Source organism: Cryptomeria japonica, chromosome 3 (assembly GCF_030272615.1).
Source record: "Cryptomeria japonica chromosome 3, Sugi_1.0, whole genome shotgun sequence".
Classification (NCBI taxonomy): Eukaryota; Viridiplantae; Streptophyta; class Pinopsida; order Cupressales; family Cupressaceae; genus Cryptomeria; species Cryptomeria japonica.
The window spans coordinates 670,609,174-670,635,613 of NC_081407.1; the positions used below are offsets into that span (position 1 = coordinate 670,609,174).

The 26,440-nt window shown below is 32.1% G+C and overlaps 1 protein-coding gene across 1 annotated transcript in view; it reads left to right on the forward strand.

Moving 5' to 3' along the window:
- Positions 1 to 18,813, forward strand: part of LOC131030652 (immune-associated nucleotide-binding protein 9) — a 138,094-nt gene extending 119,281 nt beyond the window's left edge. Inside the window, exon 6 of the mRNA XM_057961563.2 lies at positions 18,440 to 18,813. Coding sequence (XP_057817546.1) covers positions 18,440 to 18,649 — 210 coding nt within the window. The 3' untranslated portion in view covers positions 18,650 to 18,813. The remainder of the gene's footprint in view (positions 1 to 18,439) is intronic.
- The last annotated feature ends 7,627 nt before the right edge of the window (positions 18,814 to 26,440 follow it).

Sequence of the window (26,440 nt, forward strand, 5' to 3'; positions counted from 1 at the left end):
ACTAGATTTTAGTTAGTTAATTTGCTCAACATGTTGATGATTAATTTTTGTAGATTAAAGGGTTTGTAGAGGATTGTGTTTAGATGACTCAGTGCAATTTTATTTCTCTATATGTGACAATGTTGTAGTAGATTTTAGTTAGTTAGTTTGATCAGCATGTTGATGATTGATGTTTATAGATTAAAGGGTTTGTAGAGGATTGCGTTTAGATGACTCAGTGCAATTTTTAGATGTGTGCATGAATACTTGAGCAAATTATGGTTATTGGTGTTGTGGCCCATTTTTCTATTATTTAGTGGTGCCAAAGTGTTAGTAATTTGATTTGTATTGCTCCACATTGCAATATCTTGATCTACAGATTTGGAGTTATGTTCAGGACATTGATGTGTGTCTTCAATTCAAATGGTTTTTAGTTGGAGCTCCACAAGTGATTTTTCTAGGTTGTCAATCAATTCAATTAGTGTTATTGAAGTTTGATATAATAGTGATATGATTCTAGTAACTTATTTTGTTGTGAATTTTTTGGTGGTGATTCATGATTCTTGTGGATGTTTATGGATCATGTGTTATTTATGTTGGCGGTCTGCATTGATCGATGAGCATGTTATTGATGATTTTATTTGGTCTAGTGGTGTTCTTCATGTTCTTGGCTGACATGATGTTTGTAGCATGTTGAGGATGTTTGAGACTTAATTATTAGAGGTGTTTCATATTCGAGGTGGTGATTTTGGTCCATGTTATGTATTAGCAAATATTGTTTTGGTTTGCATTTCTTTTTGTAGTGTGTGTGGTTATATTTTTGTACTTAAGTGATGTGTGTTGAGTCAATCATGGTGAGGTTTATCTCATGTATAAATAAATGTAATGTCTTTGCAATTGAGTGTGCAAAGAAGTGTATGGATGAGAATAAAATTTGCATGAGCGAATAATGCATATATTTGTCAAAAATAGAGAGGAAGTGTGAGAGAAGTTGTTTATGTTCTCAACTGGAACTATAACCAAGTATTAGGAGATGGAATTTTTTTAGTTCATGATCTTATAGATGTAATCTGAATGTGTTCGTAAGCCAATGAGTCTTCCTTGGGTTGTAGCCCTTTGTTGTTTTTGAGAAATGAACTCTAGGAAGTGTACCTAAATGAATGTGTCATATATAAATATATTTAATATCTTTGCAATTGAGTGTACGAATTAGTGTATGGATGAGAATCAAATGTGTATGAGAAAATAATGCATATATGTTTTGAAGGAAGAGAAGAAGTGTGATAGAAGTTGTTTATGTTCTCAACCAAAACTGTAACTAGGTATTACGAGATGCTATTTTTTAGTTCATGATCTTTTGGATGTAATTAAAATTTCTTTGTAAGACAATGAGTCTTCCCTGGGTTGTAGCCCTTTGTTATTTTTGAGTAATGAGCTCTAAGCAGTGTCCCTGAATGCATGTGCAATCCCCATTATAATATTTCATATACTTCTAATTGAGTATCATCATATTGTGGCTAGGTTCCCATCATGGTTTTTCCCTTGACCGGGTTTTCCGCATCAAAAATTTTGGTGTTATGTGTGTTCTTGATGTGTTTTTGATTCATGCTTTCATGCTTAATAATCAGAGTATATTTTAAGTTTAATTTGTATAAATTTGTGAGACAACTGATTCACCCCCTTCCGCTCTCATTTGTCTACCCGAAATCAGCTGCATTTCATCATATATACCTCTTTATAATTAAACAATGATAAAAGAGTCATGAAATCAATAAATTTTCTGCATAATTTTAGAATAGATTTCATTACTAGGTGAGGCCTTACATATCTACTCATAAAAAAATTGAACACATCCTTATAGTTTTGGAACATATCGGAAACCTTTCTCTTTCTTGCATAGTGATTTGAAGATTCTTAACTCTTAGTTGAATATAATGTATTCATGCTTTATTATCAATTCCAAAACTTCTAATATGTTGTCTAATTTGTACTACAATGAGATATAACTTATCGTAAACATGATTCTTAGCTCCCTAAAGATCATTCATAAACATGAATGTCAAAAATATAATCAAAGTTCCATATTTGAAGGTGTACTTAATCTTTTTGTCCTACTTAGGTTATCTTTCAACTGCTCCATCATCAACTCATGTAGGTTCAACCTTTCTCCAACAACCACCATCTAATGTGTAGTGTGAATTGTTATAGAGGTGGAAGAACTCTATCAATTTTCATAGTAAATTACTTATGTTAGAGTATTATCACATATAGAACTCTTGAATTAGCAATATCTTCTACTATCATAGTCCTTCCATCAAACCTATAACTAGACAAATCTACAATAGTGTCATCCTTCATAATTTTCTTCTTCAAAATTATTTAAGAGGAGTACATATTGGTTAATTCCTTAATGGCATCCCTTGTTATCTTATAAGGTTATGCGAAGTACATTATGTACTCATGAATTTGACTCAGAGTGATCTTTAATCCATTCATCTTCATAGCTAATATTTGGAAATTCCTTCCACAAATTCAAATCCATCACCATAATGTTCCTATATTGCTCCTTGAGTGTAGTCAAATTTGATTTAGTTAATTGATCACTGATATCATGAAACTTGACTAACTTCTTTTAACTAAGCATGAATGTATGACCTAATTTATTTAATGTATAAATTGTCGATTAAAACCCTAAAAAATACACCATATTTGTATTTCACCATCAACACAAATGTATATGGCTTGAACATGCCTCATGGCTTTAATTCAACATCTACAACAATTAGATACAATTTCACTATTTCAGAAAATTCACAAGGAAGTTAGGGTTGGTAGGAAAAATACTTCAAACAAACTGATCACACAAGAAGACCATTTTAATGCAAGATCTCTCAAGATAGAAAGATCACAAATTATTGAAATGGTTTGAAAAATCCTATTTGGTTGTTATATCCACCAACTTAGGGTGATTTGACATAAATTCATTTTACCGTTAAAACTCATAAAGTTGATACTCTATTTCATAAAAAAAATTACACAATGTTGCAAACCAAAAAAACCATCTAGAAAACTCCAAAAATACCTTCACAACATCTACCATGCTAAAAATAACTATGCATCCAAACCGCAAGAGGGTTCATGAGAAATCAATTTTGTTGTCCCCCTTAATCAATGCATACTGTCTAGTTATTAGAAGATGAATTTGCACCACCATTAGGTGAATATCCATCCTCTCTCTTTTCTTCCACCTTCTCATCTGATTTCTTCACCAATGCATCTTCAATTTCTCTTTTTATTAATGAACATATATCTTCTTTACCAAACCAATAGTCTTCTCTCTCTTTTCGAGCTGAAAAACCTAGTAGTGTGTCCAAGTTTATTGTAGTTATAATGAGTTGGATCTTGTTGCAAACCATTTCCACTCCTTTTGACATTATATCTACACTTAAATACTTTATGCCCATTTTTTTCATGCATAACAATATCCATTGAATGATTCAACAATTCTACCATAGTTTGTATTCACATATACATTTCATACCATCCTTCTTCTACACTTATTTTCCTTATGTCCACACTTATCACAAGTGTATAATTAACTATTCAATCACTAATATTTGATCTAATTTATACATTTGCTACCTCTATCTCCAAATTTATTGCATAAAAAATAATTACCATTAAAGGATGATGAATACCTAGTTTGAGAAAGAGGACTCCTATCAATCATCTTACTCCAAACCAGAATAAAACCTTGTTATTCTCTCTTAGACTCTTTCAATTCATCCTTGACCATTTGCTTTTCTTTATCTCCTTTATATCTTTCACCTTTCTCAAAAATAAGACCACTTTAATCCTTATTTTTCCTCTAAGCACTCAACATCATGTCAAGCACTTCAATACAAATTTTAATCTTCAAGCCTTTATCAATTTGATCTTTTTCTTCTTTTAACTCCTTCAACACATTCACTTCTTCCTCAATTTTGATACATTCTCTTGTTATCTCCCAGAGACAACTGAGAGGGAGGGGTGAATCAATTGTCCAATAAATTCAAACCAAAACTAACTAAACCAAACTTAATGCTTAATACCATTAAACCAAACTTTATGTCGGTAGATAATTTTAATAGTTAATTGCAGTATAGGTAAAGATCAATGCATGAAACAGAAAGACAATAACATCCACAACACATAACACAAATATTTGTACATGGAAACCCTGTAAGAGGAAAAACCATGGTGGGAAACCTTACCCACAATCAGATGATACTACTGTAGATAGTATGCATGTACAATATAGAGTCGGCACATGCAGAAAGGCCACATGCCTAGAGCTCACCGCTCAATTACAAGAATGGGATTCACACTGACTACAATTGGATGATTAAATCCAATGATAATGTACTACTCAAAATAACATCTTCATATGCTAGATTCAGTACCGGTTTAGCTCTGATTTTCCCTCTTCAAAGCTTCCTTAAATCTTCAATGACATATGCATGTATAGCTTTGCTTATGTTCACATATACCTTGTTACAATCCTTTTCCCAAATCCTACATCTCAATCTCACAAATGAGATCGTACATTTATACCATAACCTAAGACCAAATGAGTAGGTCAGCTCACTAAAGATATTACAATGAAATCAATTACAAATGAATCAATATGTGATGCATGATTTCCGCTCAATGCATTTACAATAATAACAAATCATCTTCATGATGTGTCGTGCTGATCTAGAATAGATATGCTTGACGGTGCATAACCTGGACCTATTCGCCGCTAAAAACAAATATGCAAACCTGAATAAACCAATGAAAAAATTACCAAAACAAAGTTTCCAAACAATGTCTTCAACATAACCAAGTAGTCTCCAAGTCATTCCAAGTGTTGGTGAACAATATAACTTGTCGGTGAACCAAATACCGGTGACTGTGTATAAGTCACTGAACATGTAAGTGAACATAACCAAAGATCTCCAAGTGTTGATAAGTGTTGACAAGTATTGACATCAATGACAAAACCATATCAACATATCCAAAATACCAACAATCGCCCCCTTTGGCATTGATGGCAACACAAGATGGAAAAACCATCAAAGTGCCAAAACAGAAATGCCAAAAGCCAAAAACCAAGAATCTCCCAAAAGAGATCATTAACCAGAAATCAAAATACAAATACAAAGAGTAACAATCTCTCCAACAATATCTCCCCAAAAATAACAATCTCTCCTCCAAGGGATAGTGTGTTTTTCCATAGATACCTCTCCCCCTTTAACATCAAATGCCAAAGCAATACAAAAACCAGATTTAAATAGCTCATACAAAATACCAACTACTCCCCCTGAGAAGTAGCTCTCCTCATCAAAGCTGGAATAAAAGATTTCTTTGTTGCCGGTTGATGACAAACATCAACTGTCTAAGTCTCTACCGGTGGGGGTATAACCCCAAGATGCTCTCTGAGATATTCAAATCTTTCCTTAGGCAAAGGCTTAGTAAAAATATCCGCAATCTACTCTTTAGTATTCACATAAACCAATTTCACTTCTTTTACTTCAACATTATCTTTCTGAAAATTTAATTTGATAGAAACATGTTTACTTTTTGAGTGAACTACCGGATTCTTAGATATATCAGTTACTACCATATTATCACAGTAAATAGTTATAGGTTCCTTGCATTTTACCTTTATGTCCTTCAACATTTGCTTGATGCATAATACCTATGTACAGTTAGTTGCTGCTGCAACATATTCCGATTCTGCTATTGATAAAGATGTGCAACTTTGTTTCTTGCTCAACCAAGAAATTAATCTGCTACCAAGAAAGAATGCTCCACCGATGGTACTTTTTTTGTCATCTACATCTCCTGCCCAATTTACATTTGTGTATGAACATAAATCAAAGTTTTCATCTCTAGGATACCATAAGCCAAGATTTGTAGTGCCTTGTAGATACCGAAAAATCCTTTTCACTGTTGATTCATGATTTTCTTTAGGATTACTCTAAAATATTGAAACAATACATATTGCATTCATAATATCAAGTCTTGTTTGTGTCAAATATAGTAAACCTCCTATCATAGACTTGTACCTAGTTGGATTAGCAGGTGTTGATTCATCTTTCAATGATAGTTTATTAGTTGTAGTCATAGGTGTGCTTACCGGCTTAGAGTTTTCCATGCCAAATTTCTTTAGTAATTCCTTCAAGTACTTTGACTGACATAAGAATATACCTTTACCAGTCTATGAAATTTGCAATCCTAAAAAGAATTTTATCTCCCCAATCATAGATATTTCAAATTCTTCTTGCATCCTTTTAGAAAAGTCTTTAAACAATTCATCTTCTCCTCCAAATATTATATCATCAACAAAAACTTCATTAACCAAGATGTCATCATTAGTCACTTTATAATATAAGTTGTTGTCAGCATTACCTTTAGTGAAACCAATCTTCAAAAGATATTTGTCCACTCTAGCATACCAAGCTCTAGGAGCTTGCTTTAGTCCATACAAAGATTTCCTTAACCTGCAAACCATATCTTTGTAATCTGTTAATGAAAATCCATTAGGTTGTTCAATATAAACTTCCTCTTCAAGATCACCATTCAGAAATGCACATTTAACATCCATTTGATATACTTTATAGTTCTTGTGTGCTACTAAAGATAAGAATAATCTGACTGCCTCAATTCTAGCTACCGGCGCAAAGGTTTCATTATAATCAATTCCTTCTTTCTGTGAATATTCCTTGCAAACTAATCTTGCTTTATTTCTGAGCACCTTACCATCTTCATTAATTTTATTTCTGAATACCCATTTAGTTCCTATTACATTTTTGTCTTTAGGTCGGGGAAGTAATGTCCATGTATTATTCTTTTCAATTTGTTCTAATTCATCTTCCATAGCTTTAATCTAGTATTTATCTTCACATGCCTCATTAATTTATGCTGGTTCAATTCAAGAAATAAGACATACCTCTTCATTTTCTAATCTTCCTCTAGTCATAACACCTTGATATGTGTTCCCAATTATTTGATTTTCAAAGTGATTCAATCTTACATACCTAGGTGTTTTTAGTTGCTGGTGTTCTTTAGTCACTATGGAATTTTCGAATGATGTCGGCATGCTGGTGTACTCATTGTAGGTTCACTTGATATTATCTCTATTGCCAGCTTAGATTCCATGTACCTTGAATTTCCTCTAAACTGTTCATCAATCTTCACATTTGTACTCTCAATAATTTTCTGCAATCTCTTGTTAAAACATTTATATGCCTTACTCTTAGATGAATAACCAAGAAATATTCCTTCATCACTTCTAGGATCAAATTTGCCATTATACTCGTCTCTTCTAATATAATATTTACTTCCAAATATTTTGAAATATTTAAGAGTAGGAGTATTATTAAAGCATAGTTCATGAGGGGTCTTACCAGTTTCACCTTTGATGTGAACTTTGTTGAATGTGTAAAATGTTGTACTCATTGACTCTCTCCAATATACATGAGGTAGATTTGCTTCTGATAACATACTTCTAGCTGCCTCCAAAATGGTTATGTTTTTCCTTTCCACAACTCCATTTTGTTGGGGTCTCTGGGGTGCTACTAATTGTCTTCTGATTCCATTCACTTCACATAATGTATTTCCTTAGATGTGAAATCACCTCCTTGATCTGATCTTTTGAATTTTATTTTCTTACCAGATTCATTTTCTACTATCACCTTGAATAGTTTGAATTTCCCAAGTAATTCTGATTTCTTCCTGAGAAAAGTAACCCAACACATTCTAGAATAGTCATCAATGATTAGCATAAAATACCTATCTCCTTGTAAACTTTTATTTCTTGTTGGACCACATAAATCAGTGTGAATTAAGTCAAGAGCATTATTGGATTTTTCTGGTACACTCTTAAAAGATGTTCTAACTTGCTTTCCAAATTGACATTCCTTACATACCGGATTGTGAGGTTTAACAATCTTACGCAAATCCCTTACTGCCTTAGTTGTACAAATTTTCACAATGCAATCAAAATTTACATGACAAAGTCTCTTATGCTATAACCAACTTTCATCAATATGTGCAATCAATCATGTCTTCTCATTGTTATTCAAATGAAAGATATCACCTCTAGTCTGATTACCGGTTGCAATTTCTAACCTAGTTCTATTCATGATTTTGCATTTACCATTCTTGAATTATAATTGAAATCCTTTTGCAACTAATTGACCAACACTCAAAAGATTATACTTCAAACCTTCAACATAGTAAACACTATCAGTATTATGCTTACCATCAAAAGATATAGTGCATTTTCCTTTGATCAAACAAGCTTTATCATCTCCAAATCTCACTAGACCTCCATTGTATTCTTGAAAGGTTAGGAATTTACTTTTATCACTAGTCATATGATGTGATCCATTCATCCTTATCTTCAATTTTAGCCATCAGGGCCTGCTCTACTGGTTGAATAGTAGGTGCCAGTTGATCTTCTGTTATAGCAACAAAAACCCATCCATTGTCTGTTGGTTCCTCATCAGAATCATTAGTAACTCCTTCATCAACAAGATAACAAGATTTGTCTGTATTCTTCTTAAATCTGTATCTCTGATATTCAGGGTTAGTCTTATATGTTCTTGTAGCTTCTTCTTTCAATCTTGCAAGTCTATCAGGACACGTAGATGCCATGTGACCAATTTTATTGCAGTTAAAACATTTAAAGGGTGCTTTACCTTCACACTTACTTCCAATTGGACCTTTAGGCATTTTTCTTGCAAATAGTGCTTCAAGTTCTTCCAGTTCTTCATTCTCCTTCTTGCTTTCTTCAAGTTATCTTGCATAAAAGGCTTTCCAATCAGATTTATCAAATGATGATAATGATGATGTTGCGGATGATGATGATGCCTTGAAAGATAAATCTGTCTTAATAGTAGCAACAGGACCAAATTGCTTAAGTTCAAAAGCTAAAAGTTTTCCAACCAAGGTGTCTCTAGATATTGATGTATTAGGCATTGTTCTCAATTCATTTATAGTAGTTACTTTCATCTTATATGCCGGTGGCAATGCTCATAAAAATTTAGAAACAATTTCATCTTCACTTAAGATTCCTCCACAACATTGTATACCCAAAACAATTTCATTTACTCTTTCCATATAAGCAGAAATCCTTTCATCTTCTTCCATTTTCGGATTTTCATACTTGACCTTGAAGCATTCAAGTTTTGCAATTTTGACTGTGGTATCACCTTCATTCAATGTTTCCAATTTTTCCCAAATATCTTTACCAGTAGATTTGTTTGATAATCCCATGATTTGTTGATCTGACAATGCGCTCAAAAGTGCTTCTCTAGCTTTGCAATCATTTTCCTCATCTTTAGCCAAGGTTGGTGGAATAGGTTGGCCTTGAGTAGGAGCAACATATCCATTCTTTGTAACATCCCATATGTCCTTTCCAATGCAATTCAAATGTGTCTCCATCCTGATTTTCCATATGCCATAGTTAGTTCCATCAAGTTTCAGACTATCCTTCCTAAAATAGTTAGAAGACATTGGATCTCCTCAAGCTATTAAACTTCCACAAAAAGAGGACTAGGCTTTGATACCAATTTTTAGGTCCCAAAGACAACGAAGAGGGGGGGGTGAATCAGTTGTCCAATAAATTCAAACCAAAACTAACTAAACCAAACTTTATGTCGGTAGACAGTTTTAATAGTCAATTGCAGTACCGATAAAGATTAATGAATGAAGCAGCAAGACAATAACATCCACAACACATAACACAAATATTTGTACATGGAAACCCTGTAAGGGGAAAAAATGTGGTGGGAAACCTTACACACAATTAGATGATACTACTGCAGATAGTATGTGTGTACAATATGGAGTCTGCACATGCAGAAAGGCCAATTACCTAGAGCTCACTACTCAATCACAAGAATGGGAGTCACACTGACTACAATTGGATGATTAAATCCAAGGACAATGTATTTCTCAAAATAGTATCTTCATATGCTAGATTCAGTACTAGTTTAGCTCTGATTTGCCCTCTTCAAACCTTCCTTCAATCTTCTATGACGTCTACATGTATATCTTTGCTTATGTTCGCATATACCTTGTTACAATCCTTTTCCCAAATCCTATATCTCAATCTCACAAATGAGATGTTACATTTATACCATAACCTAAGACCAAATGAGTAGGTCAGCTCACTAAAGATATTACAATGAAATCAATTACAAATGAATCAATATGTGATGCATGATGTTGGCTCAATGCATTTACAATAATAACAAATCATCTTCATGACATTTCGTGCTGATTTGGAATAGATATGCTTGCCAGTGCATAACCTAGACCTATTTGCCGGTAACAGCAAATATGCGAACCCAAATAAATAAATGAACAAATTACCAAAATAAAGTATCCAAACAATGTCTTCGACATAACCAAGTATTCTACAAGTCATTCCAACTGCTGGTGAACAATATAACCTGTTGGTGAACCAAATACCGATGACTATGCATAAGTTACTAAACATGTCAGTGAACATAACCAAAGATCTCCAAGTGCTGATAAGTGCTGATGAGTGTTGACATCAATGACAAAACCGTATCAACATATCCAAAATACCAACATCTCCATATTTTTCATGTAGCTTTGTTTCAAATATCATCAATAGCCTTCCTTCCTTCATCAAGAAACTTTATCAAATAGGAGATATTTTCTTCTACTTTCTTGCACTTAATTTTGCTTTCATCCATGTTTTGGGGGGAATGTCTCAATTTTCCTTCCATGTCTACTATAATATCATTGTCTCATTCATTTTGATCAATATAATTCAAATCTCTTTCAAAATAAAACATAGTGTTCGACACCTAGATCTACCTTAGTTTCTAGGCTATAACTTTAGGAACCTTGCTTGAATACCAATTACTAAAAAATACTAAATTCTATGAGGGGGAGTGAATCAACATATACAAAAACATAATCAAAATTAACCTTTTTAATTATCATTAATTCGATATAATTTATGCATGAAAAAAATAACTGTTCAACCACAAAACAACCACACAAGAACAACAAGGTTCTTATTTGGGAAACACCAAATATGAAAAATAAAAAATGAGAATTATCTCATTATATGAATAATTGACTTACAATTTTTAGGCCATAGGCCAAGGAGTTCAATGCCCATGAGATGGCTTGCAAAGACAAGGTACACAAACTTAGGGAAAGTTGTAAAAGAGACTTTTAGACACTGAATGATATGAAATTCTTGCCTTGAGTTGTCCTACAAAATTTGATATTTCATGATAAGCTCTAATGGATCCCTTAATCATGGATGAACATGCGAAACCTGATCATGATTACTAAAGATTGAATGCTCGAATATTTGATTGTAGGATTATTTTTTATTTGATTAAATATGATCAATAAAATTCTCAATTGAAATTCTTCATGTGAACACATCAACTTCAAATGAGAAAGGGGGTTATATTCATATGCATCTTACACCTTTTTAGGTTTTAATTTTGAGGAAAGATGACATTGCAGAGAACTTTTCCACAACTTTCATAAAAAAATATTTACTAAGAAAGGGATTACACAAAGCTTCTAGAAATAACCATGAAACTGATCAAAATCTTGCATGAATCGGTGTCATGAGGGAAAAACACTGAAAGTGAGCTCAAAATAACTGTGTAATTGTAGAGGGATACAATTTATGATACAAAAAAACCTTCTCTAAATCATTATCACATTATATAGAATTTCACAAGTAAATTTGTACTAGACATAAATATTCTTATTCATGTTAATTTTTTTGACTATTTAGTAGACATATGAAACTCTTACAATAATATAGATCTACAATAGATCAATAATTTAACCACACATATAAATAATATCTACTAATCTAGATAATTTTTGGAAACATGTGTAGCTATTTTACACTAATACTTATAATAAACAAAGTTACTATAGCCTAGTTCCTCCCTACCTAGATAATAATGACACTGAGCACTATGAAACTATAACCACCAGTATATATTCAAATCTCAACATTTCTAATCCATTACCAATCAATAAATTAAAAATACCCCATAAATGTTAGTCACTTAGAGAATCATCATGATAAGAAATAAATTACTTGGCATTAACCTATAAATATATAAACACCATATTCACTGCATCCAAATGAATATTTCAATCATTATGAGTACATAATTATGATAAAAGTAATATACAATTTGACAACAAGGAATTAATAGAATTCCACTTTATAATAGATGTACTGATCCAATTTTGTTGGGTTAGTTCAAGAAGCTGAGTCCACTTTTTCGCCAAAAAGTGGAAGTGTTTTCCCTGATTTGCAAGTTTTGTCTCATTTGAGCTTAAATTTTGAAACACTTGGAGATTGAATCTTGGAAAAAGTTAGTAATATAAAAGATATCCCTCTGAGTCTACTTTCCAATATAATTTATTTTAATACCCAAATAATAAAAAATAACTTTTTGAATGGAGTTCTAAAAGCTATGTTTTAAAAATATATGTTTCAGGACGATACCATACATGCGTACGACCCACACTTTTTCAGTCAATTAAAATTAATTTCTCAAACCATTCTGGGAAATGGTTTGTAACACACTGAATATTGATGAGTATATTTTTCTGTATTTTTTTTAGACTATTTGTTTTATTAATTTTTTATTGACCGTAATTGTATTTTTAAAAATTTGACATGTACGACCCACATAATTTGAGGTAAGCTTAAATTTTATTTTTTTTATTTTTAAATAGAAAATAATTTTCTGTAGATTGATGACATGTATTTATTATTTTAAATTCATTAAAACAAAAATGTTATTAAATTAACAAAATTAGTTAATATTTCAAGTTTATGGACCCAATTTAGTATAAATTAAATGAAAAATAGTTAAAATAAATAATTTAAAAAAAAATTACATATTTAGAATCTAAACAGTATAATCTAAAATGGGTTTTAATTTTGTATAAAATTCTCTAATTAGAGGCATGCAAACTATTTCAGAAGTTCATATTTGTGCTTTCGTTCATGGAGATTTGAATTTGTAGGTCCATGTCTCATGTGTGGCCATCCCAAGACTATCCCGGACCTAATCCTAAGGCAAGTGGCAGGTTGTGGAATCAATTACCACATAACGGGCCCCCTTTTTGAAAACGGGGGCTAGTTCCTTTTCTAACCACTGGTTTTTGAAAAAAATGGGTAAAATCGCATTTAAAAATGGGGTTTTTTTTTTAAAATGGGACCCTGTTTCGTTTTCAAGCGGGCCCCCATTTGAGAACAAAATGATGACTGATTTAGTTTTGCCTTGGGCCCCCATTACTTTTTACCTCGAGGGCCTGAAGCAAAAACAAGCCCCCATTTTTTGTAAACGGGCCCCCGTTTCTAAGAGCGCATTTTCCAATGCATGGACTTCCACCAATTTGTGACCCATTACCTCGCATTTACCCCAATATTAGAAATTCTAATATGAAGATAAAAGAATCAAGCTACTAATAGCATATCCTAATAATTATTTAAGATAGTAAAAATATTTTTAGGACTTATAAAATGAATGTTATTTACTATCTCTATGTAAGATTATGTTTTTCATATTCTATTCTAAATTGCCATAAAATAAAACTATACTCACTTCAATCTTCCTTATCTTAAGATTAAATTTTCATATGACAGATAATAATAAAATAAATGTAACATTACCAACCAAAAAAATTATCACTATTCCAAATTATACCAACTTAAAATTATCCATTTCTAACTATTGTAACCTTATACTAATATTCCTTTTGAAAAGTCTAAGTTACACCCAATAGGTTTATCACCGTCAATAAAAACTACCATCTTTCATGTCCCAATTTTCCTTAGTACAATGTTGTCCTCATCTATATCCAAACTCATGGACTTAGTTTTATCCACAAAAGTCATCTGCTTAATAATTATATTATCATATGCATACAAGTAATCAAAGTAAAAATACATCATAAATTAATAGGTATACATGTATGATTACTATTTATATTTATTCAATGTTATTTTGAGGTAACCTCCACTTCTTAGCTATTTGTATTATTTGGTATCTTTGCCCCATAGTCCTTTGTGATCTTTTAGTTCATGCTTCCCAATATTTGGATATTTCTTAATAATTATTTTTATTCCATCCTTACATAATTACAAGAAGTTTCAACATCTCTAAATATATCACTGCAAGGATAGAAATATTCTCCCAAACATGATCTTAAACTTTTTCCCTTTTACACCTATATAATATAAATGATGATATATTTCTCTATCTTATTTTCTAATGTGCACTACAACTAGCTAGAAAGATGAGCATAACCATCATAAAAAAAAAGACATAAATTAGTTATAATGAGGTACTTTTTCTTGAACAATCTTACTGTAATCTTATTAGCAAGAATTAATATAGGATAATCATTGACTATTTTATAAGAAATATCAGCTATTTCTATTTAATCAATTTGATTAAATTTTCACAATCCATAACTAAATCAGAAAGTTTTTTCTAGATTTGATTGTGTACATGTTTTCGCATCAACGTTTTGGATTACACTCTGTGATCCATCATCAGGATGAAAGAGAGTGTCAAGAGATGTAAAAATAAATCCTGATGATAGATAAAAGAATGTGATCTGAAATGTTGATGCAAAAACATGTACACAATCAAATGTAAAAATAGCTTACTGATTTACTTCGACTTATATATTCTATTCTAAGTTGGGTCCACTAATCATACTTTTAATCCTAACCATTAATATTATTTTATAATTCTAATGTACTTAATGGTATATATAATTTTTTCCTATTTCTATATCAGATGGCATTCATGGAATCTATCAAAATTTGTTTAATAAACTCATTCCCATTGTGAGTCCTCAAAATATTAATAGTCATAATTTTATTTTACACAAAATCACTTACATAAAATATAATATTAAATTCAATATAAACAAGATTATAAAAATAAGAGTACAATCAGTACATAAGTTATAGGAGTTCTATTTTATCAAGTCTAGATGACTCTTATCACATTTGTGGCACATTCTCTTATATCAGATCATTACATTCTCTATAGGTTGGTTTGTCTCTAGAACAAGAGCAACTCAAGTATTGAAAAAGTATACCCATAATAACTTTATTATTTTGATTTGATGTTTAGATAGTAGAATCTATATAACTCTTTACAATAACTATCTATTATTACACTAAATTATGCTTGTACCCATGTAAAACAGTTACTATAAGAATATATTTGTGTTATAACATTTCTATTTCTAGGTCATCTTCTAAGATAAGCTTGCATTCGTGGTTTTCCTTTATGACTAATAATTGCTTGGTTGCATCCCTACATCCTAGATACAAGATGTTAATATTAATCATAGCTTCAAGGGAAAGCTAAAAATACCGCTTCGGCTTTGACTTGCGAAATTTTTTTATTAAAAATAAAAATAAAAAAATTGAGTATTATTGTTTTTTTGGTTATTCAGGAGCTACCCATTTGATTTATGAAGGGTGATCCCGTATTCCCCTACTTTTTTTATAAATAGCATAATTTATGTTTTTTTAATAAAAATAGCTACTATTCATTAAAAAAAAAACACAAAAGAAAGAAAAACTTGAATGTTAGATAAAATACTTAATTTGAAAAAGTATTTGCATGTAAATATTCTCCCTTCTTTTAATTATAAATCTAATTATTAAAATGGTAAATATTCAGAAATTTTCTAAACATTTAAAACAATAAATGTTCGAAAAAGGGTGTTTCCACTAGTTGTACTCAACTTATAAAGTGCTAATTTGGGGGATTTAATCCTCATGTCTAATAAACTTCAAAATATCTTCATAGTATTTTAATAAGCTTTAGAGAATGATTATTGAATCTCACACATTTGTTTGTTTGACCGGATCGCTCTATACTCTAATGTCTTATACTATCTCTATCTATCTATCATCAAATTATTAGTAGATGGCTGATATTTTCAACTATGCTTGGGCAATTGATAGCTGTGATTGAAAATGATTTTTCTAAAAAAATTTCTACATTCGCAATTTGATTAAAGTGGCTATGTTTTGTTGCTTAAACATACAACTAATAGCACCACCAAATACCATAAAAATATATCTATTGGCAGATCTTTTGTTGTCTATGCCACATATCCCAAAGAACTAGAAATGAGGTAATTATGCTAGTAAATATATATCATGATCTAATCATATTGTACAATTTCTCATACTAAGCTAGTAATTTGATGTATGATAATTAAGAAACTAATTATATTTATATGTTGTTCAAATTCTTTTCTCAATCTAATATGAATGAATGAATTAAAGAGAAGAACAATGTATGAATGAAAAGATACAAAAAATATTCAAATATATCACATTCGAATGAGACTCATTTTAAATTGCACATTTCAGCTCACTATTAATTTAAAAAACTAGTGCTTGCACCTAGGTGAGATGTAATGGATAATGCTTATAGTAATTTATATAATTATATATATCATACATATTTAACAATTATTTTATTCTAATTGTGAATGTAGCGATGAAGGATGCATAAAAAAGAAGTAAAATTTGTCAATTGCATTTACTTAAAAGTTTCTAAAACTATTTGAACAAATCCATGTTGTACATATCCTTCAATCATGGCATTCCATGAGACCACATTTGTTAGAGGCATTTTCTCAATCAGATCATGTGTTGTCTATGCTTCCACATTTTACATACATGTTAAACAAGGTAGTGCCAACTACAACATCTAACAAAATTCCTCTATCTAATATGCTTTGATGCATGTCCATGCCCTATTCCAAAGCTCACATTTTGGCACAAGTAGGGAGGATCTGACAAAGGTTGTAGAATTTGGCTTTACACCTTCCAATTGCTTTTGCTTGAAAGTTTCTAATGCCTCTTCAACAAGCCCAATTTGAGTATATCCTCCAATCATGGCATTCCATTAGACCAAACTTCTTTGAGGCATTCTGTCAAACATTTCACATGCTTTGCCTATGCTTCCACATTTTTAATACATATTTCATGCCAAGACAATATTTCTCCATCCTTTATGCTTTGATGGATGTCCATACCCTGCTCCCAAGGCTCCCATTTTGGCACAGGCAGGAAGGATGTTGGCAAAGGTTGTAGAATTTGACTTAACACCTGCCAATTGCATTTGCTTGTAAGCTTCTAAAGCCTTTTCAACAGATCCATTTTGTGTGCATCCTCCAATCATGGCATTCCATACATTTCAAGGAATTTTGTCAAACAGTTCACGTGCCTTATCAATGCTTTCACATTTTGTGTACATGTATAGCAGCGAAGCTGCAACTACAACATCTAATAAAATTCTTCTCTCCTTTACGTTTCGATGGATATCCATGCCCTGTTCCAAAGCTCCCATTTTCGCACGGCAGGAGGACGCTGGTAAAGGTAGTAGAACTTGGGCTTTATACCTGCCAATTCCATTTGCTTGAAAGTCTGTAAAAGTTTTTCAGCAAATCGATTGTGTGCATATCCTGCAATCATTGCAATCCGTTCTTTTGGAAAGCTTCAATTCCTTCGTTCCGAGAATATAAATGAGTTTAGAGAACAGAAACGGTCATACACAGACGACTTGTTTGATAAATATCTTAAATCACTTTTTTAACTAAAGAAATTTTGTGTGACACCCGAAGATGATCATCCTTCCCTTACGCTTCGATGGATGTCCATACCCTGTTCCAAAACTCCCATTTTGGCACAGGCCGGAAGTGTAGGTGAAAATGCTAACTATCTCCGTGGGAAACCTGCCTAAAGAGATCCTCCAGGCAGGGGAAACAGTTTTAATTGACGGCGTGAGGCAACCGACATAAACTAAATTTCCCGGTGACAATCAAAACTATCAATTATTTTCTGACGACAGAAAAATAAACGGCATGGCGTGAGACAAATTTCCCGTGGAGGGTTCCCTGTGAGAGAGATTTGATTATGTCTGTGTCTTGTGACTTATAATGTCCAGCAAATGTCTACCTTTTTTCATACATTTGGCTTTGAATTTGTGTTTACCACTTCGAATTCATCTTTTCTATCTCCTCATCAAATGTAGACATAATTACATGGAAATAAATTTTCTTTTCTTCACTATTAAAGAGAGTAGATATAATAATTGTTTGCACATACGGTAAATATTAATATCAGTATAAGTTTGTATTTTATATTATGAAAAATGTTGTTCATGTGTTTTGTTTTGTTTTTATAATTTTTTCAAATAGTGAAAAAAAAATCATTTATGGAAACAATACTCTTGTTAACTATTCAGCCCAACAATAAAGTTATATTTGTACACTATTTTCTTTTGTATTGATTTGATGCATTGGTCTATATATTATTGTTTTAATTGCATTATATGTTTTGTGCATTTAGTTTGCAAGGAAAATAGAAGAATCGAAGATCGAGATGCTCACAACGACAAAAGGATTACAAGAACAATTGAAATCTATGCAAGCACAAAAAGATACATTTTATGAGGAAATTTGCAGTGTTAAGAAAGAATTGAATGAGGCGCGTAAGAAATATGCAAAAATCAAAGAAATGCAAGATGATGCGTGTTGCAGCGGGTGCTCAATTGTTTGAGTAAAATGAACTCAAATGTTTTGTATGTGAAGATGACACTTCCAATACCTATAATCTTATAAAACTTATAATTGTGTGTAAAAACATGAATTGTAGCTCCAACACATTAATTAGACGATATGAATATTGCAATGGATGAAATAATCAAGAAACTTATACTTTAATTATCCTTATATAAACCATATTATGATGAACCATTGATTTTCTCAAAGATGTTATTAGAGTGGAAGCGTGCTTTTAATTTTGAATTTTTTAATTTTCATTTGTCTGATTTAAGTTTTATTTTAAGTAACTTAAGATTATTGTATTTTGGCAATAGAGGTTATATTTTAGTAATAAAAGGTTAATGTTTAATTATTATTATATTTATTTTTGGAGAAATGATTTCTAATGTTCATATTAAAAATATTAGAAAGGATTATATTTGAAATTTTAGTTTCTTTTGTTATTTTAAATTATTTTTATTATTTGTTAATATATCTATATAAAATGGAAATGTTTGAATGCAAAATATATGAATGAAAGAAATGCTATCTTACTTGAAAGGGATGTCATATGCTTGGTAAAATATAGAGAACATTGAAAATCTACCATTTTATTATTTTATAGATCTTTATACTTTATTTCTTTGGACATAGTTGAAGTGTATGTACCTGAAACTTCTCTTTGCATTGGGACTAATATCAAGGTACTACATTTATAAGATGAACTATTTGTAATTATAGTTAGAGTGTTTGTATCTCCCAATTTATATTTACATTGGAGCCAATGTCAAGGTAGCCCCATAGGTCCTAACTAAATAATTTTTGTTTATCTTTGAACAAACGAGATTGATTTGAAGAAATGTATCTCTTGCATATGTTTTTTCATCTTATATGAACTCTCCTTTCTCAATAAAGTTATTTTCATGTTTCTTGAAAAAAAAAATTAAATACAATTTGTTGTATAGATTAGAATACAAGTAATCTATCATGTTAAGATAAGGGTTTGTATAGCTTGCATAGTGTTTATAATGTTTACTTCAATAAGTTATGTGTGTTTTCCACCTTAGAAGACCTAAATGGACTTGCATCTATTGAAGTTAATAATCCTTGGGCCATTTATGTCTTGAATGAAGTATGGTGAAATGTATTTAATTTAATACAAGATAAATATTTCTAAAGTAAAAACATATTAATTAATATTAAATGTGGGGTAAATAGTATTGCATTCACATGGTTTTATCTTACGACGTGGTTTTATTTGTGTGAGATTTTGTCTTTATAAGAAGGCACATGTATAGTATGTAAGGTTGACTAGATGAGTGGGATATTATTATTGATTCTTTCATAGTAGTGCATACATTAAACATGAAATTGGATGTGTGGATTCATTCCTAAACATATGGAGGATGTATTGGAGAGGCTTGAAGTTTCTCAATTATTTATTATCTCTTTATGTTCCTTGTATTTATTTCTTGTTGAAATATGGATGCTTTTGAAGGATAGGTGTGTTCCCAATGAGATATTTTTGTAGGGTATATCTTATTTTATCTTAGGGCTTGTTTATGTTATCTATGCATACTGGTTATTTTGTAAGGTTATATGCATGTTTTTTTCCCATGAGCTATGTATAAAATGAACTAAATGAACTAGGTATTGATGTTTATTTCTTAACAAACTATGTAAGTGTTGTTATGGTTGGATTTTGACATATAAAACTAGCTTGAGTGGATGAGATGCAAAGTTGAAGCCATGACTATGTAGGAAAGATTAAGGATATTACAAGGTATGAAATATATTTGCAAGCCTTTTACAATAAGGTTGAGTGATTTGGGTTTGTTGTTATGATGGGTTGTGTAATGCCCATATTTTGACTTAGCAAAATGTGAGCTATTAGTTTTTTTTCTTGTTTATAGAGGGAAAAAATAATTTTATATTGATTATTGTACCAAAACATTAAGCTTTCTTATTTTACAAAGAACTACTTAAGAAATTTGGGATGGAGAACTCTAAACCGGTAAGCACACCTATGACTACAAATGACAAATTATCTCAAAGGGATGAATCTACACCTATTAATCCAACTAGATACAAATCTATGATAGGAGGTTTACTGTATTTCACACAAACCAGACCTGATATTATGAATGTAGTATGTATAGTTTCTAGATTTCAGAGTAATCCTAGGGAAAATCATGAATCAACAGTAAAAAGGATTTTCTGGTACTTACAAGGCACATCAAATCTTGGATTATGGTATCCTAAAGATGAAATTTTTTATCTATATGCATACATAGATGCAAATTGGGCAGGAGATGTGGATGATAGAAAAAGCACCACTAGAGGAGCATTCTTTCTTGGAAAAAGATTAGTTTCTTGGTTAAGTAAGAAACAGAGTTGTACATCTTTATCAACAGCAGAATCAGAATGTGTTGCAGTAGTAACAAACTATACATAGGTACTTTGGCTTAAGCAAATGTTGAAAGATATAAAGGTAAAATGCAAGGAACCTATTACTATATATTGTGATAACACTGCAGCAATTGATATATCTAAGAATCCAGTATTACATTCTAAAACAAAACATGTTTCTATCAAACTGGATTTTCTAAGGGAAAAAGTTGAAGAAAAGGAGATAAAACTGGTTTATGTGAACACTAAAGAACAGCTTGCAGATATTTTCACAAAACCTTTGCCTAAGGAGACTTTTGAGTATCTCAGAGATCAGCTCGGAGTCATACCTCCACCGGTAGAGACTTAGATAGTTGATGATTGTCATCAACCGGCAGAATTAAATGGACAAATCTTTTATTCCAGTATTTGATGAGGAAGCTACTTCTCAGGGGGAGTAGTTGGTATTTTTGTATGGACTTAAATTTTATAGCTTTGGCATTTGATGTCAAAGGGGGAGAGATATATGGAAAACCACATTATCAATTGAGGAGAGATATCTATGGTGAAAATTGGTACAGGATAACATAAAATAACGCATGTTGCTCCCAGTGGGAGAGATTGTCACTTTAAGGAGACTATTGGTTTTACACTTGGCATTTTTGTTTTGGCACTTTGATGGTTTTTCCATCTTGTGTTGCCATCAATGCCAAAGGGGGAGATTGTTGGTATTCTGGTATGGTTTTGTCATTGATGTCAACACCTACTCTGGAGATCCAACAACATTCACCGGTAGACAGTAAATTGTGCAACAGTTACCAGTATATGGTTAACTGGCAGGATATAATGTTCACCGGCACTTGGAATGATATGGAAGACACTTGGTAATGTTGAAGACATCATGTAGACACTTTATTTTGAAGTAATAATCATTGGTATATTCTTATTTGCATATTTGCTTTTACCGACAAATAGGTCCAGGTTATCTAGGGTTACACCGGCAGGTTTATCTTTTCCAGATCAGCATGGCACGCTATGAAGATGATTTATTATTGTTGTAAATGCATTAAGCCGACATGTTCAATCGGTTATTGCATCGGATATTGTATTATTTGTAAAATGTTTTTATTGTAATATCTTGTAGAGCCGACCTACTAAAATTGGTCTTATGGTATGGTATAAATGTAAGATCTTATTTGTAAGATCAAGTGTGGAATGCAGAAAAGAATTGTGTGAAGGTATATGCGAGATTAAGCAGAGGTATACATGAAGACATCATTTGAAGGTGAAGCTAGGTTTTTGTAGAAGCATATCAGCATTACACCGGTACTGAATCCAGCATATGAAGATGCTATTTTGTGCAGTACATTCTTATTGGATTTAACCATCTAGCTATAGTCAGTGTGACTCCCATTTGTGATTGAGCAGTGACCTCTAGGTTGTTGGCCTTTCTGCATGTGCAAACCCCTTTTTGTACACTTACTATTTGTAGTAGTATCATCTGATTGTGGGTAAGGTTTCCCACCGTGGTTTTTCCCCTTATAGGGTTACCACGTACAAATATTGGTATCATGTGTTGTGGATGACTTTGTGCTTATGTTTCATGCATTAATTCTTACCGGTATAGCAATTTACTGTTAACACTATCTACCGGCATACTTAACTGATTTACTAGTATTAAGCATTAAGTTGGTTAATAAGTTTTTGGTTTGAATTTATTAGACAACTGATTCACCCCCCGCCCCCTCTCAGTTGTCTCCAAGACCTACAAAGCCCTCCCCTGTCCACAATATTGAAAACATCCCTAAACCCTCATCTAACCCTAATGTTCATGTGGTGTTCTTGAACAACCAGTTTCATGAGAAGGGGTTGAGTAAGTTTTCCATGGATTGGCGTGACCTTCATGTGCCATATACTATAGCCTTTGTAAAGGGGATAGGTGTTATACATGTATTGACTAATAAAGGAGAAAAATGATATATTTTTTATGTTTACTATGTATCTAGATTAAAACATAATGTAATGAGTGTTGGACAATTAATTGAAAAAGGGTACAAATTTCTCATTAATAATGATGTTTGTATAATCTTTGATAGAAAACCTAGTGATTGGTTTATTACCAAGGTTTGAGATGACTAGGAACTGGATGTTCACTAACTTTAGATCCATGGTATTAAATGAATAGAGGAAGCTAATTTCGAAGCGGAAACCTTAGACCAAAAATGGCTCTAGAATTTGAGGTATGGAAACGTTAATTTTGATTGCTTGAGTTTATTATAGAAGAAGGATATGGTAAAACATTTGCCACCCATTATGTAGCTTGGTAATTCTTGTGAATTTTGTATAATGACAAACAACATAGATAAAAATTTCCATTAGGAAGTTCAAAAAGAGAAAGAGTGTCTTTGAAGTTAGTTAACACTTATATATGTGGTCCAATGCAAACTCTATCCTTAGGAGGAAGTCTATAATTTTATACATTTATTGATGATTTTGGCAAGAAAACATAGATATACTTTCTCAAGGAGAAGTCTGATGATTTCAATAAGTTTAAAAATTTAAAATCAATGATGGAAAAACAAAGTTTTTTCTTCATCACGGTACTAAAATCTGATAGGCGTGGTGAATTCAGTTGTAATGAATTTTTAGATTTTTGTATAGATCATGGTATCAAGAAATAGTTCACAACAAGGTACACACAATAGCATAATGGTGTAGCAGAGAGAAAAAACATAACTATAATGGAGATGGCAAGGAGTATTCTTGATGCAGGGGAATCCCTAGTTCTTGGCAATCTTGCATCAACCAAAAATATAGTTTCTTTTCAGTTTGTTCTTGTTTTGGAGTTCTACATTTCATTTTGTGTTTCTTTGCATTTTCTCACTAGATCTTGCGGAGATGGATTTTGATTGTGGACATGTTCATCTACCTTATCCTTGGTCTGTGGTATTTTTGGATCTTTTCACAACAAGTTATCACTTCTGAAATTTGAGATAGTTTCTAGATTAGAACACTAGAACCACTTGGACCTATTTGTTATTAGTGAATCTTGCAGATCTCTTTCATTGCTTGTTGAGTTTTATTTCATTTTTTCCAACATTCTTTGACGCGTGGTCGACCTTCCCTTTGGTCTTCACTTCATTCTATGGATTTCGCAGAGGGATCTCTTTGGCAGAGGCCGACCTTGTTGTTTTACATGTTTCATTTTATTCATCGGTTATTATTTCATCTTTGTATGATGTGGATTACCCTTGACCATATAAATCAATGTAATCAAGAATTGAGAATCAATTTTTAGAGTGATGAAGATAGATCTAAAGGTTAAGAGATCCAAAGTTGGCTCAGATTCTTTTAGACTCGACTATTGCACAACATGCATGTTTTGTACTCAGGCCTATAAGCCAAATTTGTGAGCTCACATATTGCCAATAGTTTGTAACTGATTTTCATGAGAATAAAATCATTTCTACATTTCCTCCATCATGATTGTGTTGTTTTTATTGTATAACTCTTGTTGCATGGTCTGGATAGTTCTCTTTGAGGATACTCCTGTTGTGACTGTACTAAGTGGTATCAGAGCGATTTTTCATTCTAGAGGTTGCAGAGCCCTGTAAGAATTTGTTGTGGGGTGGAAGATTGAAGATTTGATTTGCAGTTGTAGAGGACTGGAGTAATGATGGCATGAGGAGGAAATGTTAGAGGTGGTGGAGCACTTCAAAATGTTGATCTCTTTGTGATGGAAATGTTGAGAGGAATTGTAGCCTGATTGGAAGTTGTCGAAATAGCCTAGAGAAGAGGTCAGCATGTTGAAGATGTGAGTGATGATGAGGGAGAAGAGGTAGATGAATAACAAGAATAAAATACACCAACAAATGACCTAGACGAAGAAAGCTTTATAAGAGGATTGTCTAGAGTGAATACTAGACCACATTTCACCCCACCGGATTATGATGGCAAGTTGGATTCAAATGAATTAATAGATTGGATCATAGAGATGGAAAATTATTTTCATTTTGAAGGAACCACAGAAGATAGGAAGGTAAGATATAGTTGGACTAAGTTGAAATACATGCATCTCTTTAGTGAGAACATTTACAAGTTGATAGATAGAGAAGAGGCCAAGAGAAGATCAAATCTTGGGAGTGTATGGCTACTAAGCTAAAATCAAATTTTATGCATGTTGATTATCAACTGAATCTATTCTAGAATTTGTAAAACCTGAAGCAGAAGGAATTGAGTGTGAAAGAGTATACCAAAGCATTCTACAAGTTTAACATCAGATCTGAACATACTGATGATGAGGTAGAACAAGTTTCTAGATATTTTGAATGGGTTGTGGATGTCTATACAAGATGAACTCTGTCTAATAAAGTTGTAGAGTATTGAGGAAGCTTATAAATATTCCCTAAAAGAAGAAGAGAATTTGAACAAAAGACATGAGCAGAGGCAAAGAGGTAGAGGTGGAAGTTTTTTTTAAGGAATATTTCAAGGATGAAGAGGCTATTCTAGAGGAAGAGAACCCTATACAAATCATAGCAAAGAGAAGGAAATTAGCAAAGATGGTAGTTCATAATGAAAGGATGGAAAAAAAAATTATCAAAGAAGAGAACCTGATCGATACTAGAATGAGAGTTATGGTAAAGATGACAGAAGACGGGATAAGAAAGTATTTAGAGGAACTTTCTTTAAGTGTGGAGGAGAAGGACATCATTATTTTAAATATAGGAAGGCAAAGAGTGGTGGGAGAGAATCATTGGTAGAGGAAGATCATACCAAATAAGCTAATAAACCGTAAGATGGTGAATTGTTGGTGATGAGAAGAGCTTTGTATCACATCAAAGGTGATGAGGAGCCTTTGCAAAGTAGGATTTGTTTAAGACCAATTGTAAGGTATTCAGTAAGTGTTACAAAGTTATAATTGATAGTGGTAGTTCAGATAATCATGTTTTGGAGGAGATGGTGAATAAGCTAAATTTGGAAAGGTTAAAGCACCCTAAGCCTTATCAAATAGCATGGATTTGGGATGATCATAAGGTACTAGTAAGTGAAAAATGTTTGTTAAAATTAAAAATTAGATCTTATCATGATGAAGTTTTGCGTGATATTATGCCTATGGATATATGTCATCTCTTTTTGGGAAGACCTTGGCAGTATGATGGATAGGCAATACATGATGGGAGGAAGAACATGTACGCTATTGTTGCAAATGGGATGAAGCAAACCTTGTTACCCTTGAAGGAGCCCCTGAAGAGTGAAGTTTGTACTAGTGCTATAATTTGTTTGGTGGATGGAAGGAAATTCTTGGATGGGATGATACATGAGAATGTATATTTTTCTATAGTTCTTAAGAAGACTGAAGATCTGGAGAATGAAGAAGAAAAACTGGAGGAAATAAGCACCTAATGGATTACCCCTTGTG